General features: G+C 46.8%; 1 protein-coding gene across 1 annotated transcript in view; it reads left to right on the top strand.

Annotated features, from left to right (window-relative positions):
• The window catches only part of SEL1L3 (SEL1L family member 3), a 115,334-nt gene that overhangs the window by 82,020 nt on the left and 18,131 nt on the right, over positions 1-15,183 (top strand). Inside the window, 3 exon segments of the mRNA XM_021101079.1 lie at positions 1,948-2,124; positions 4,794-4,921; positions 8,155-8,238. Of these exon segments, the coding sequence (XP_020956738.1) occupies positions 1,948-2,124; positions 4,794-4,921; positions 8,155-8,238 (389 nt within the window).

The raw sequence follows: 15,183 nt of genomic DNA, 5'->3' as shown, positions 1-15,183 counted from the left end.
AACCTCCATGTGCTGCGGGTGCAGCCCTAGAAAAGAAAAAAATAATGAAATAAAATAAGATTTCTTGTGGAGCTCCTGATCTGGGTCCCAATGAAATTTCTACAGAAAGTTCTAGAGTATTTTTGGTGATGACAGGTATCTTTGAAAAAACCCTAAACCTCTGGAGGTGAGCCCTGAAGAAGCCATTTTGATGGCTATTCCCTAGGCTTGTTCCCAAGCTGGTTCTTGTCACTTTGTGGTATGGCCTGGGCTGTGACTTCATGGAAATGCATTCATCCTGCAATCTCTCAGGAGACTGCCTTGTCTCTGGTACCATGCGGGGCTCCGGAGGGATGCGGCTGTGACTGATCCATGGCACTGAGCCCATCCCAAGTGTCCACTCTCTGCCAGTCTGGACCCTACTCTGGACCCTCAGGGTGGAGGATTTGGATTCCGTTTTGCGTGTCACCTGCATTCCAAGGCTGGCTTTCGTTCACTGGTCAAGTATTTATTGAGCACTTCCAAGTACTAACATAGGTGCATAGGAGACAAGGAAGATCCCTGCCCTCATGGAGCACCTATTCTTTTTTTTTTAAGGCCACACCCACAGCCTCTGGAAGCTCCTGGGTTGAGTCTGAGCTGCAAATGCTGGCCTGCTTCACAGTCGCAGCAACGCCACATCCAAGCTGCATCTGTGACCTCTGCAGCAGCTTGCTGCCTCCCTGGATCCTTAACCCACTGAGCAAGGCCAGGGATGGAACCTGCATCCTCATGGATACTAGTCAGGTTCTTTCCCCACTGAGCCACAACGGGAACTCCATGGAGCATCTATTCTAAGGGGCCTTATCAGTTTCTTCCTCTTGGTCTTCCTGGAGTCTGGAATCTAACATAAAAACTAGGAGGAAGTTGTGTTAGGAGCCATTGCAGACTTGAAGAAGCTTCAGGCTGGGGTCCTGGCATCCTTTATAAGGGGAACTGGTCCCTCAATTCTGAAAGGGGAGGCATGTCTACAGCCGTATCATCCTGAATGTGCCCCATCACGTCTGAAAGGGGAGGCGAAAGAGATTTGGTTCCATGCCTGAACTTACCTGTCTTGCAGGTGCCAGGGCACTCACTGTGTGCTTCTCCCCCCTCTGCTTGTCCGTGGTCTTATGGACGCAGCAGGAAAGGAGCAATGAGTGCCCTGAATACCCAGGTTTGCACACTTACACCTCTGCAGGGTTCCTGAGCCTTCAACAACCAGGCAGGGGGCTGCCGCCTAGAAGCAGGTGGGAGCACCTGTGGCGAGCAGAGGCGGGCACCTGAGAGCGTGAATCAGCAAGAACAACCAGGCCTGAGACTAGCTTCACACGAACCAGCCCTTTGCTGGTACAGCCCCAGGTTTAGACACAGCCCTGAAAGCGCCCTCCCTTCTCCACCACCCTCCCCTCTGCCTCAGCCCACCTCTACCTGTCAGAGGCAGGATGCTAAGCAGTCCCAGGTAGGCTGTTGCAGCTGCTTCCCACAAAGGGTTTGCTGGTGTTCAGGGCAGAATCATCAACAGATGGGCTGGCAGGTTACCTAGAAACCTTCCCGGCCAGGGCAGGTTTCTTTTCGGGCTTCCTGTCTCCGTTGAGCGCTCCTGAATTTCAAGGCATTGTTGATACTGCAGGGCCATTAGAGGCCTTTGCAGACCCCGGCTTTACGAAAGAGCCCAGAGAGGCTGAGCGATGATTTTGGGGGCCAGCGTCACGGTCGAGCCAGAAGGCGGCAAGCCCTGCAGCAGCCGGCAGAAATCCTCCTGGGAGGATGCGGAGGCGGCCGCGTGTTTTCTAGCACTTAGCGTTCCTTTAATGCCATCTGCCCCCCAAAAGGAGACAAGGAAGGTTTTCGCTCAGGTTTAGGCAGGAGGCTTTCACAACAATTGATTCTTTTTAGGTTTCATTTAAAAAAAAAAAAGTATAATTTCTTGCTTGTTCTGAAATCTAGGGATTGCATCAGGCAGTCAATGGTCTGGGCTGGTATTACCACAAATTCAAGAAAAATTATGCCAAAGCAGCCAAGTACTGGTTAAAAGCAGAAGAAATGGGGAACCCAGATGCATCATACAATCTTGGAGTCCTGTATTTGGATGGCATCTTCCCCGGAATTCCTGGAAGGAATCACGTGAGTAGGACTTGGGACCAGCTGGGCAGCTGGCCAATCACGGGGTCAGGAAGGGAGTGTACTGTCTGCCCAGCCCAGACGAGGCCCCGTGGGTGGTACACACACCCCCTCAAGACCCAGACCATGATCTTGAGGGGCTCCAGGGCTCAGTTAGGAAGACAAGAGAATGAAGAGCAAAGGCTGGCATTAGCCAAGTGCCAAGGGTGTGCCAACTGCTGCGCCCCAGACAGTTCTGGAAAGGGGAACCGTGAAGGCTGAAGCAGGCAGGAAGGCTTCATGGAGGAGGAGGCCTGAGCTGGGGAGAAAAGAGGGAGATGATGCAAGGTGAGAATGAGAGAGAGAGAGGGAGAATGGAGATTCATGCCTGGTCTTACTGGAAGCAAAGACAGCTGGTTCCAGATAGGGTTGCCTGGTATGACAGCAGGTTTAACAATAATGTAAAAAACACTGGCAATCTTTAGTGTTTGCTGCACCTCTCCTCTGGGTCAGACACTCACAAACCCTCCCCGGGTCATCCTAACTACCTTCTGGAATAGTTACTATTATTTATGTCCATTTTACAGAATAAGCAACTGAGGCTTTGAACGATTACCTCACGTAGTGGAGTCAGGACCTGGTCCTTGTGTGAAATGGAAGCCCCTCATTATTCCTAACAATATTGATGGTGATAATTATAATCCGAACGCCATAGCACTCAACAAATTAATTGAATACCCACCCTATGCCAGGCGCTCTTGCGGGCAACAGGGATACTGCAGCAGACAAAGTAACCCCTGCGTGGGGCAGCTAGCATTCCGGTGGGACAGACAAATAATAACCAAGCCTATGGTATGAGGGCAGGCGGAGAGAAGTGCTATGGGGAGAAATAAAGCAGGACAAGGAGGCTCGGGAGGGTGGAGACTGGGGGATGCTGTTTTATAACGGAGATTAGAAAGGGTTGCTTTGAGAAGGCAACATTGTACAGATGCCTAAGGGAGTCTTGTGAATCCCTGAGAGAACATTCTAGAAAAAGGGAATGGCCAGGGCAAAAGCTCTGAGAAGAAACCAGCAGGTCTGGCGTGCTTGTGCAAGGAGGCCCAACGGGCAAGAGCCGAGGGCAGAGAAGGCAGCGGGGGTGGGGGGTGGGGGGCTGGGTGTGTGGAGATGAGCTCGAGGAGGCAGGTGCCCAAGTCCTTGTGACCACGCAGCTGCTCTCAGCGGGATGGGACAGCTCTGAACAGGGCAGTCGCACACTGGGCTTTAAAAGGCTCCTCCTGGAGTTTTCGTTGTGACTCAGCGGGTTAAGAACCCGACTAGTGTGTATGAAGATGTAGGTTCGATCCCTGACCTCGCTCAGTGGGTTAAGGATCTGGCATTGCCGTGAGCTGTAGCATAAATCACAAGTGTGGCTCGGATCTGGTGTGGCTATGGCTGTAGCGTAGGCTGGCAGCTTTGGCTCCAATTCAGCCACTAGCCTGGGAACTTCCATATGCCGCAAGTGTGACACTAAAAAGAAAAATAAATAAAATAAAAGGCTCCCCCTGACTTCTGGTGGAAACTGGGCTTGAGAGAGACGGGAGCAGGCGGAGGGGGTTAATGCGGAATCCAAGTGAGAGGATGGGCAATGTCAGAAGGGGGGCTAAGATGTGAGTAGATTCTGGATGTATTTTGAAGGTCAAGGCAACAGGCTCGGCTGATGGTTGGATGTGAGGTGGGAGGTGTGGGAGAGCAGTCAGGATGACTCCAGAGTGTTGGGCATTTCTTGAGGAGGGAAGAAAGGAGGGGGCATGTAGGGGACGGGCAAGCTTTGGCAGCAGATACCAGGCTGAGAAATCAGAAGAGTATTCTTTATAAAGCACCATACCAAGTCTCGAGAATGTATTATCTCAATTAATCCTCATGACAAACTTTCATGCCAGTTACTCTCAGAAGCCACGTTTTTCTGTTTTGCAAAAATCGAATTCTTCTCTTAGTTGGAGAGATTAACTAACGGGCTCAAAGTCACAGAGCAAGGAGCAGAGCTGGGGTTTGAACCCAAATGTGTCTGACTCCAAATCCCATGCTTTAAAATGACAGCCTGCGGGAAATAATAGTAGTCAGCGAACACACACTCATCTAAGTGTTTGTTTTCTTTTCTTTTTTCCCTCTGCCTCTCCCTGACTATGTAGGAGGCTGGATATTTTTATGCACCGCCAGTATCTGTTAGCCCTCCCACACATCTGCGAGCAGGGATTTTTTTATTGTCATATTCTAATTCTCACCTACCTACTTGAGATGCAGTTTTTGCGTCTGAGTTTGAAAAAAAAAAAAAGATATGAAGCAAGGTTACGAAAGCAAATGCCTGCATTTGCACCCGGTGTGACTTTTGATGCAATATTGTCTCTAGCTGGCAGGGGGTTATGTGAGGATCCGATGAGATGACAACGATATTCGTGGTGTCACGGTATCTGATGTATTGGGTAACCCATCTGCAGAAGAGCTGCGGTCAAGGTTAGCAGGTCAAGAAGCCAGCTTCTGGGATTGGCTGTCTTCCTGGAACTTGACTTGGTTTAAAAAAAAAAGAAAAAGTATCTGTAGTTATAAGCCTGTGACAGTATCAGCCCCTAAGTACTCCCCTACCTCAGCTCTGCTAAAACCAGCCCTGGAGGCTTTCTGACTCATGAGCGTGACGTGTGCTCATCTCTTTACAGACTTTAGCTGGTGAATATTTCCATAAGGCTGCACAAGGCGGACACATAGAAGGAACGTTGTGGTGCTCGCTCTACTATATCACAGGCAACCTGGAGACCTTCCCTCGAGATCCCGAGAAGGCTGTGGTGTAAGAACCCATCAGATGTTGCGAATGAAGGCAAAGCCATAGACACTATTCCCCATGCCCAAGAAAACAGAGTTCTTTTTCCTTTTATTCTTTTTTTTTTTTTGGCATTTTATATTTTTCGTTTTTATTTTTATCCGTTACACCTGCACATACAGAGCCAAATCATTTGACAAGACAAAAATTTAAAACAAAAGTTTTGTTCAGAATGTTAAAAAATCATTTGACAAGACAAACCAGGAACCGTCTGCCTCCCCCCCACCCCCATTCCATTTCCCGCTTCCTAGAATAAATCACTTTTCATCTTTTAATTATTTCTTTTTCAATCACCTCTATGTCTAAATCACCTGCTTAAACCACTCTTTCCTTCCTCCTTTCTTTCTTCCTTCCTTTTCTTTCTTTCTTTCTTTCTTTCTTTCTTTCTTTCTTTCCTTCCTCCCATTTCTCCTCCTTAATTTCTTTCTTACAGCCAAACCCTTGACATATGGGAATTCCCAGGCCAGGGGCTGAATCTGACTGCAGTGACCTATGCCCCAGCTGGGGCAATATCAGATCCTTTATTTAATCCATGCTCTGGGCCAGGGATTGAACCTGTGCCTCTGCAGTGAGCCTCTGCAATCAGATTCTTGACCCACTGCGCCACAGTGGGAACTCCGGAAACCACTGTTTCTTGTTCTACTCATTATAGGCATGGTCTAACGATGCATCACTGGGAAAGGCATCGTCGTTTCACTCTGCCGCCTCCTGCCCTGCACATTCGTGCTTTCCTGCCCTCTCCCATCCTCCCAGTAAGCCCCCCCACTCCGAGTTTGGTTGGATCCATATCGGGATTTATATTCTTATGACCAGTTAGCGCTCTTCGCAGCTGAGCCATATGGTATACTAGGTCTACTCTTTCTTTCTTGACTAGCTTTTTGTTTTCTATGGAGTAACCATGGTTACTTATTTGCTTAGCGCTCTGTGTCTCGTGTCCTATGACTCGATCTCCGCGTTCTCCTTGATTCATCTGAATCTCCTCTCAGTGTGTCTGCATCCATCAGGTGCTCCATTCATTTAATTTTCTTGGCACCATCTCTCCTGGAGTCTTGGTTCAGGAAGAGCCGTCCTCCTGAAATTCACCTTGTCATCACTGTGGGGCTCCCTTTCCCTTTGTCTCCATCTTTTGGGCTCTCCTCTTTGCTGGATCCCTTTTCTTTCTCTTCCCTCGCTGACGCCTACCTGCTGGTGGAGCATCTCCTACAGTAGCTGCCTGAGGAGCAGTAACTAGGAGGCACATTTTTGAGGTCTTGCATATCTGAAGCTATTTTACGTGAGTTGGCAAACCATGTCCCACAGATAACATGTGGCCCATGGCCCATCTTGCGTGGCCCCAAGAGTTAGGAAGGCTTTTTGCATTTTTAAAGGATTGTAAAACAAACAATGAAGTAGTACAACAGACACCACATGTGGCTCACAAGGCTTAAACTACTTACTATCTTATCCTTTACAGAAAAAGTTTGAAGACCTCTGCCTTAGACCCTTTGCACACTGATGGTCTGGCTCCCCTAAAGGTCATCTTTCCCAGGACATTCGAGAGCAAATTTAATCTGCCCTGACCTCAGTGATGAAGCTGGATTTAGACTTGGGGCTTTTTATCATTATTAGTTAGGAAATTTTGTGTAAACATTCTTAAGTTTCATGGATTTTCTTATTATCCTTTCGTTATTGGTTTCCAGCCTAATTCCACTGAGATCAGAGAATACATTTGGGATGACTTCAGTCCTTCGAAATGGGTTGAAGCTTGCTTTACGATCAGCATATGGTCAATTTTAGCATAGCCTTTATCGTCTTTTGAAAAAAAGTGTGTTTTCTGGACTGGTTGGGCACAGTGTTCCACATATATATCAGTTACATCAAGCTGGTTAATTGTGCTGTTCAGATCTTCCATATACTTTCTGACTTCTTTTCTTCTTATATCAGTTATTGAAAGAAGTGCATTAAAATCTCATATTAGGAGTTCCCATTGTGGTGCGGTGGAAATGAATCTGATTAAGAACCATGAGGTTGCAGGTTCGATCCCTGGCCTCGCTCAGTGGGTTAAGGATCCCGCTTTGCCGTGAGCTGTGGTGTAGGTTGCAGACACAGCTCAGATGTGGCGTTGCTGTGGCTGTGGTGCAGGCTGGCAGCTGTATCGCCAGTTGAACCCCTAGCCTGGGAACCTCCATCCGCCTCTGGTGCGGCCCTAAAAGAAGCAAAAAATTAGAAATTAAAAAGTGTCATATTGTGGATGTATGCTTATCTAGGTTTTTCAAGTCTGCCCATTTTGCAGTATACATCTTGAGTATATAATGGATCGTACAGGCAGAGAGTTGCTTTACCTCGTTCATGACGTTTTTATCATTTCCAATGTGTCCTCTTTATCTCTGTTGATGGTCCTTGCCTTAAAGTCTGCTTTTTCTGAAGTTGGTTTACTTAAACTTGCCTTTTTTTATGACAGTTGCATGTGCTGTCTTTCTCCATCCTTTTCCTTTCAATTTTTCTCTGTCCTTTAATTTTCATGCGTGTCTCTTGTAAGCAGCCTGTAATTGGGTCTTTGTGTATTTTTCATGCAGTCTTACAATTTTGGTTTCCAATTGGTATATTTAAAGTTCATTTACATTTAATGTAAACATGGCTGTATTTAGTTTTAAATCTACCATTTTACTCCACTCATTCTCTATTTGTCCCATCTATTCTTTGTACTTTAATTCTTTTTTCTTGCCCTTCCTTCATGTTAATCAAGTATTTTTTTTTAATTATTGTATTTCTTAGAGTTCCCATCGTGGCACAGTGGTTAATGAATCCGATTAGGAACCATGAGGTTGCGGGTTCAATTCCTGGCCTTGCTCAGTGGATTAAGGATCCAGTGTTGCCGTGAACTGTGGTGTAGGTCGCAGATGTGGCTCGGATCCCTCCTTGCTGTGGCTGTGGCTGTGGCCCGCAACTGTAGCTCCTATTTAAGCCCTAGCCTGGGAACCTCCATATGCTGTGGGTGCGGCCCTAAAAAGACAAAAAGAAAGAAAGAAAGGGAATTGAATGCAAGGCTCTCAAAATGTATCTTTCTTTACCTTCTTAATATTCAGTTCTGGTTTGTTGCTCCATAAAAATTCTAACAAGCAAAATATTCCCCCAACGGGATTGATTGAAATCACATGAAGTAAAAAGCAATTATTTAATTTGCCACAGTTTGGATATTTTCTCTGCTGTTTCCTTTTCAGATGGGCAAAGCACGTGGCAGAGAAAAACGGCTACTTGGGCCACGTCATTCGCAAAGGCCTCAACGCCTACCTGGAGGGCTCTTGGTAAGTTAGGCTGAACTGTCTCAGCCCTTACCTTTCAATCTGTTGGTGTAGTCTTCAGAGATGGAGTCTTAAAATGCAACCACAAAAGCAATTTGCAGGGAAATCACAGCCTCTCAGTAATGATATTCAGAGTATCACTGACTGATTGGCTGTTGATTGGAAAACATAGCATTTCCATGTTTAATTATACACAAAAATTAGTTCTCAAGGGGGAGCGTCCACATTCATCAAGTTGAGAGACACGGGAATACGTTGACTTCTCTTCCTTGAGGCTCACTCTTCCCGGGTTCAGAGTCTGGGACAGCACGGGGGATCCTAGGTGACCCTCTGCCTCTCACCGGCAGGCCGCAGAAAGGCTAAGATTTCCACCTTGTTCGTGGGAAGGCGTGAGAGCCATATATTGCAGGTTCAGGCGACATCTTTCCATCAGGTTTTTTTTTTTTTTTGGTCACACCTATGGCATGTGGAAGTTCCCAGGCCAGGGATCGAATCTGCACACAGCAGCAACCCAAGCCACGACAGTGATCATGCCAGATCCTCACCCCACTGAGCCTCTAGGGAACTCCTCCTCATCAATATTTTACTGTCTCTTCCATGACCAGGAGCCCAGGATTGCTGGAAGTCACCCACCAGGCCTCAGTGTCACAGCCCAACAGGCTCCCCCTTTCAAATCTCACCTGTGCTGGATGGAATGAGACACCACCCATAAGCACCTGTAAACGCCTCCCATTTGCAGTTCCTTGATTTTGCAAATAAGGGCACACTTCTCCAAACTCCACCTGAGTCCATCTTCCTGGTTTCTTCTGTTGGACCTCGCACTCCGTCTTACTTTTCCTTGGGCCACATTTTCCTGGCTCCTTTATAGCCGAAAGGATCCAGGTATTTCTGTAATACCGAAAAAGGATATGTAAATCAGCACACAGCCCGCTGGGCCACTGCCTCAGGGACGTTAGACCAGACACATCATCTATCATACCCTGATCTGAACCTTAATTAAAAAGGAAAATAGAAGCCCAAAAGAATACCATGTTCTTCTTTGGTCCATGGGTGCCCATGTAATCAACAGATAGCACCTCAGTGAATGAGAATCTCAAATGAGAGAATGCAGGGAAAATGAGCCTGGTGGGAAAAAAAAAGCACTGAGGAAAAATGCTTATTATTATTATCATCCTGTGAAAGTTTATTATCTGTGGCCTCAGTCTGCATAATCAGAACATTTTTTAAAGATATGATCATTTTTCCAGTTGTTATACCTTCCAATTTAGGGGCTATTGTATCTTGTTTCCCAAGTGAACTTCAATTCAGAAAACTCCCAAATCTGACTTTTGCTCATTTCTGCTTCTCACTCTCCAAATTTCCCACCCTCTACGCCCCACAACGTCTAGGGGGAAAGTAAGCATTCAGATAGCAAAGTGTTTATATGTGGGGTTTTTCCAAAAGGGACAGCACATCTGTAAATACTCCCCAACACACACACACACACACACACACACACACACAGCCTAACACTTTTTCCCATAATGAGAGTATCTGCTAATAGCTTAGCTTTCTTGCCTACTTTTGAACTGAACGTCATGAAGCACTTCAAGGAGTTTGCTGTGAACGGGCTTTCCCTGGTGGTCTGGGGGTTAGGACGCAGCATTTTCACTGCTGCGGCCCAGGTTGAATCCCTGGTCTGGGAACTGAGATCCCACATCAAGCCCACCGCATGCCACAGCAAAAAGAGCAGGAACATTTGCTGTAAAGGTCAGAGGAATTAAGGTTTTGGTGGCCTGCTGTCCTTTTTAGAATATTCAGCCATTTCACAGTTGATTTGGGGCGGGGGGAGTTATGTGTTTTCTACACTGTTGGGGAGTTTGGGTTCAGTTTAGCAGATCTTATTGAGTATCTGAGATCTTACCTTAAATGCAGGGTGCCCTGCTGTAGCTGCCTAGGATGCCACAGGAAGGGCTAGGGGACATCTGCCACCTCATCTCTTTCTCGTGCTAAACTGTAGTTTCTCAGATGCCCATACTCTCTCTGACCCCTGGGCCTTTGCACTTGCTGTTCCCTCAACCCAGAAATCCTGCCCAGCCCCTCCTCCCTTTTGTCCTTGCCTGGGTCCTGATTGCTCTTTACTTGCTTGCCCTCCAACATGTATCCCAGTGCCTAGCACCCAGGGGCACCTGGAAGGTATGTACCCAAAAACTACTGAGAGGGAGTTCCCGTTGTGGCGCAGTGGTTGACGAATCTGACTAGGAACCATGAGGTTGCAGGTTCGATCCCTGGCCTTGCTCAGTGGGTTCAGGATCCGGCGTTGCTGTGGCTGTGGTAGGCCAGCAGCTGCAGCTCCAATTCGACCCCTACCCTGGGAACCTCCATATGCCACAGAAGTGGCCCAAGAAATGGCAAAAAGACAAAAAAAAAAAAAAAAAAAAAAGCAAAAAACTACTGAGAGAATGAAGTAAGGAAAAGAGACAGAACAACTGTAACTCAGAAGCCCTGAGCAGGATAGAAAGAGCATCGGGGATTTGGAGGAAGAAAAAGTGCCACCTGCTTTGGGGGACTTAGGTCAACCTCTGTAATGGAGGTCAGATGATATGACCTTGAGGGGGTGGGTGGAATTTCCATTTACTCACGCAGAGAACAGCACTTCTGCTGAAGGGAATCACAGGAACGAAAGCAAAGACAATGACAAATTCTGGGTGTGCCTAGAAAATTTCAAGTCACCCAAATTTTGCCTTGAGGGTAAAATTTGTACAAGGGAGTGATACATGACAAGGCCAACGAGGTGCTGCCTTGTGGAATTTTGAATAGCGGGTCATGTACTTTTTCCTTAATTTGTGAAGCAGTGGGAGCCATCAGTAGTTGGGGGAGAGGACAGTGACGTGACAGAGCTGGGTTCTGAGATGCTTTACCAAACACCTGTGAATGATGGCAAAGCAAAGGGAGGGCCTGAAAGGGGGAGCGAGTTCAGAATCCAGGTTCAAGGAGCTGAGCTTCTGAGGTGGAGCTGTGGCTTGAGCCAGGCAAGTTGTCTTCTCTTTTATCCCACAGTAATGGTGACATGCATGTAAATCCCAAAGCATAGCAATAAAATGAACACCTGTAACCCCGCCACCCCACTTAAGAAAAAGAGCTGTCATAGCCCCCCTCGTTTCCCTCCCAGACTGAACCCACCTCCTACCCCCTCCCCCAGAACGAGAACAAACCCTCATCCTGGGTCCTGTTGTTGCTCTGCCTCAGGCTTGCTTTATAGTTTTGCTTATATGGATATATTCCTAAGCAATACATTTGACTTGTTTCTGAGCTTCATATCATTAGAATCATATTCTATATAATTCTTCAACTCTTCTTTTTTCTTCTTTACTTAACCTGATGTTTCTGAGATTCATATCTTTTGATACATGTGCCTGTAGGTCATTCATTTTTGTTGCTGTCCTATACCACGATTTGCTTACCAAGTCTCATATTAACACGTTTGGGCAGTTTCCCTTTTTTTTTTTTAAGCTGTTTTTAAGAACAGCATGGCCATGAACATATTTTTATGTCTATCCCGGCACATACACGAAGAATTTCTCTAAAATATAAGCTTAGGAGTGGGGTCACAGCCTGGCCATAAGTTCAAGTCTACAAGATAATGCCAACTGTTTTCCAAAGTGTTTTATGAAGTCACACGCCTGTCAACCACCTATACATTTCTGTGTCTCCATGTCTTTGCCAGTCTTGAGGCTGATGCTAAGTATCCTTAAAGATATGTCTTAACCTGGACTTGAGAGCGTTTCCTATTAACAGGAAGAAACACCCAGTACCCATTACGATGGGATTATCTTTGCCAAAATATCTTTAAGACAAAATGCTTGCTCACATCCTTCTCTCCGAGCCTCCAAGAGCCTCAGGAGTTAAATAGGAACTATATGAGCGTTGGCCTCCCCAGACCACAGCGTGGTGTTTTGGGGGTACCATCTCTCTTGCTGGAACAGAACTAAATCAGCCGTCAGTGTCCCAGGGCCCTCCCCTTTTTTCATTTTCCGTGAGTGAATTTATTCTGGACGTTATTTTCAAATTACATGTGTCAGTTTGATGAGCTTGTGCTTTTCTGGGTTGTTCCAAGATTTATATGGGATAGTTTAAAAGAGGAGCGTGGTTGAGAAAAGGGCTTTTTGCTGTAGAGGCATTACATGGGAGATGTTGTCGTGCCTCAGGCTGTCCTTGGACACCAGGAGAAGTCGGCTAAGGAGAGGCCGCCTGTCATGTTTCATTTCTCTCCGCCTCACCTCTCTGTGTGTCTTATCCGTGGGCTGTGTGTTATTGTCCTCTGTCTTAAAATATACCCCAAACACTTAACCCAGAAGGTGAGCCAGATTCTGGGAAGCTCGAGGCAAGACAAGCAGGCAGGCAGAATTCCACTGGAAAGAGATTCATCTTTTTGCCAGAGAGCAGGGTTCCTAAATTCCACTGAGACCCCCAGATCTTTTTTTTTTTTAATCTTTCCAGTTTGAGCTGCTTCAGGCATTGATGGGAAAGAGCACAGAAAAAAAAAAATAGAATTGTTTGAGAAACCGCTCAGAGATACTCAAATTCACGATTCACAGCAAGCAGCCAAAGGGTGGGAGATTACAATGCAGCATTATAAATGTTCTGTAAATGGATGGGCTGAGTCAGAAGTGAGCGGGTAGCAAACGTGCCTCTAAAGTCGTTCTTGACTCTGAACCCCCTCTCTCCGCACCCACGCCCATCAGAACGATGGCCCAGGGCACTTTAGAGCATTGGAAATAGAGCTGGATGCCCTGGTCGGCTTCCTAAACCTTGAGGACATTCGCAGAAGGACCGTAGAGTGTTGTGGTTTATCTTTGGGCTTCCTGCACGGAGCAAATGCTGAGTAAATGTGTGTCCTGGGAATACAGGGATAGAAATACCTGTAGTTAATACTTACAGACACTTTCAGCTGAGACACAATGAAGTGAGAGCAAAGCGGGGAAGCTGAATGCACGTGGGGTTTCTGCAAGGGTGTCTGTCGTGTGTCCGAAGTTTTAATAAGCTGAGAAAGTCTGGTCTTCAGCGTTCTGACCCCCCGCCTAGAGATCACCTTCCATGGAGGAACACGGCTGGTGGTAGGTCTGGGGTCCACGACCTCTGCTCGTGGCTTCTGCAAGATGGAAGCCAGAGGTGGCGCTCTGTGCAGCGCTTCTATTGATATCCATGCGTTTAGACCTCTGCCGGGTGATTTCAGTGCCTCCTCAAAGGAAACGCTTGAGAATTCTGTGACATTTCCTCTCGGCTTACGCAATAATCGGACCGTGGAAATCTTCCTTAAAAACGTGTTTCTCTTCCCTCCCCTGTCACCCAAGTAGCTTTAGAGGCAAGGTACTGTCTTGATAAACTTTTCGTAGTGAATCTGTTCTTGGGATTTCTCTTGTGGCACAGCAGGTTAAGAATCCCCCTCGGGTCGCTGCTGTGATGTGGGTTTGATCCCTAGCCCAGAAACTTCCAATACCATGGGCGCAGCTGGAAAAAAATAAAATAAAAAAGAAAGAAAGAAAAGCTTTATCATAGTCACTCTATTCTTACAGGAAGTGTCAACCTTGACACACCCCCTCCCAATTCTAACAGTCTGTCCAACTGCTCTTGAGGACAAACTTGCCCTGTTACTTTGCAGTCACAGGAGCCCCATTCCATCCAGTTCCGGCAGCAGAAGCTGCTGGCCTGATATTTGACTTGGAATCATCTCATTCCTTCATCCGTCTTTGGGGGAAACTGAGGCACAGGTGCAAACCCACGTGTCTCCAAGAAGCTTGAAATGATCATGCTTTGGAACCGGACTTCACCACAGAACAGTGGAGACGTCCTGCAAAGCCCGCCCCACACGTCCTCCATCTGGGGTGTGCTCTGAGGATTCTTGTCACCAAGCATGATTCTTGCAGGCTGTGTGAGAAAATGCCTGGGGGTCTCTTGCGTTGTTGCAGTTGCGGACTTGTCATCTGGCTTGTCTGTGCTGGGGATGCTGCTTAGCCAGCTCGTCTCTTTAGCGTGAGTCATGACTAATTGGTCGGCCTCCTTGAGTATCTCAGAGGCGGAGAATCAGCACACTCAGCAGCCACATGGCCGTGACCCGCCGCAGGTCTGATTGCAGGTCTGCCTGTCCTGATCTGACCTCCCCCGTCACCTCTGTCTGTCCCCAGGGGATAGGCTGCCAGCAGCTGCTTTGACCGTGTAGAAAAGATGCCTTCAGATCTGCATCCTTATTCCCCCAGCCCAGCCTCCCCAGCCCTGGCTTAAACCAGTTCCTAGATGGGGCTAAGATTAAGAAGGAGTTCTTAATGTCAGCTACTGAAAATGAGAAAATAAAAAAGGTTTAGAAACAACTCTTTATGGTTAAGATAAATTTTCAACTCATGAAATGAGTAACGCAAAGAAAATGGAGGAAATCAGATAAGTCCAAAAAAATAATTATCACTTGCATGCTCGTCACCTAGAGATGGGTACTGTTAGCATTTTGGTAGATCATTTGGGGGTTTGGGGTTTTTTTCTCTACGTATATGTACCTGTACATGTGTGTATGTGGGTACACGTGTATATTCAATTTTATTTTTGTTTTACAGAAATGGAATTTTGCATTGTTTTTGATCCTGCTTTGTTTTTCAGCCCATGGAAAATTTTGCATAGACATCTTTCTACTTTTTGGGTTTTTTTTTTTTTTTTTTTTTTTTTTTTTTTTTTTTTTTTTTTTTTTGCCTTCTCTAGGGCCGCTTCCCATGGCATATGGAGGTTCCCAGGCTAGGGGTCTAATCAGAGCTATAGCCGCCGCCCACGCCACAGCCACAGCTATGCAAACCGAGCCACGTCTGCAACCTACACCAGAGCTCACGGCAACGCCGGATCCTTAACCCACTGAGCAAGGCCAGGGATCGAACCCCCAACTTCATGGTTCCCAGTCGGATTCATTGACCACTGCGCCACAATGGG

Source organism: Sus scrofa, chromosome 8 (assembly GCF_000003025.6).
Source record: "Sus scrofa isolate TJ Tabasco breed Duroc chromosome 8, Sscrofa11.1, whole genome shotgun sequence".
NCBI classification, from domain to species: Eukaryota; Metazoa; Chordata; class Mammalia; order Artiodactyla; family Suidae; genus Sus; species Sus scrofa.
The sequence above is the reverse complement of the archived record's forward strand: the minus strand, read 5'-3'. Positions and strand labels throughout refer to the sequence as shown.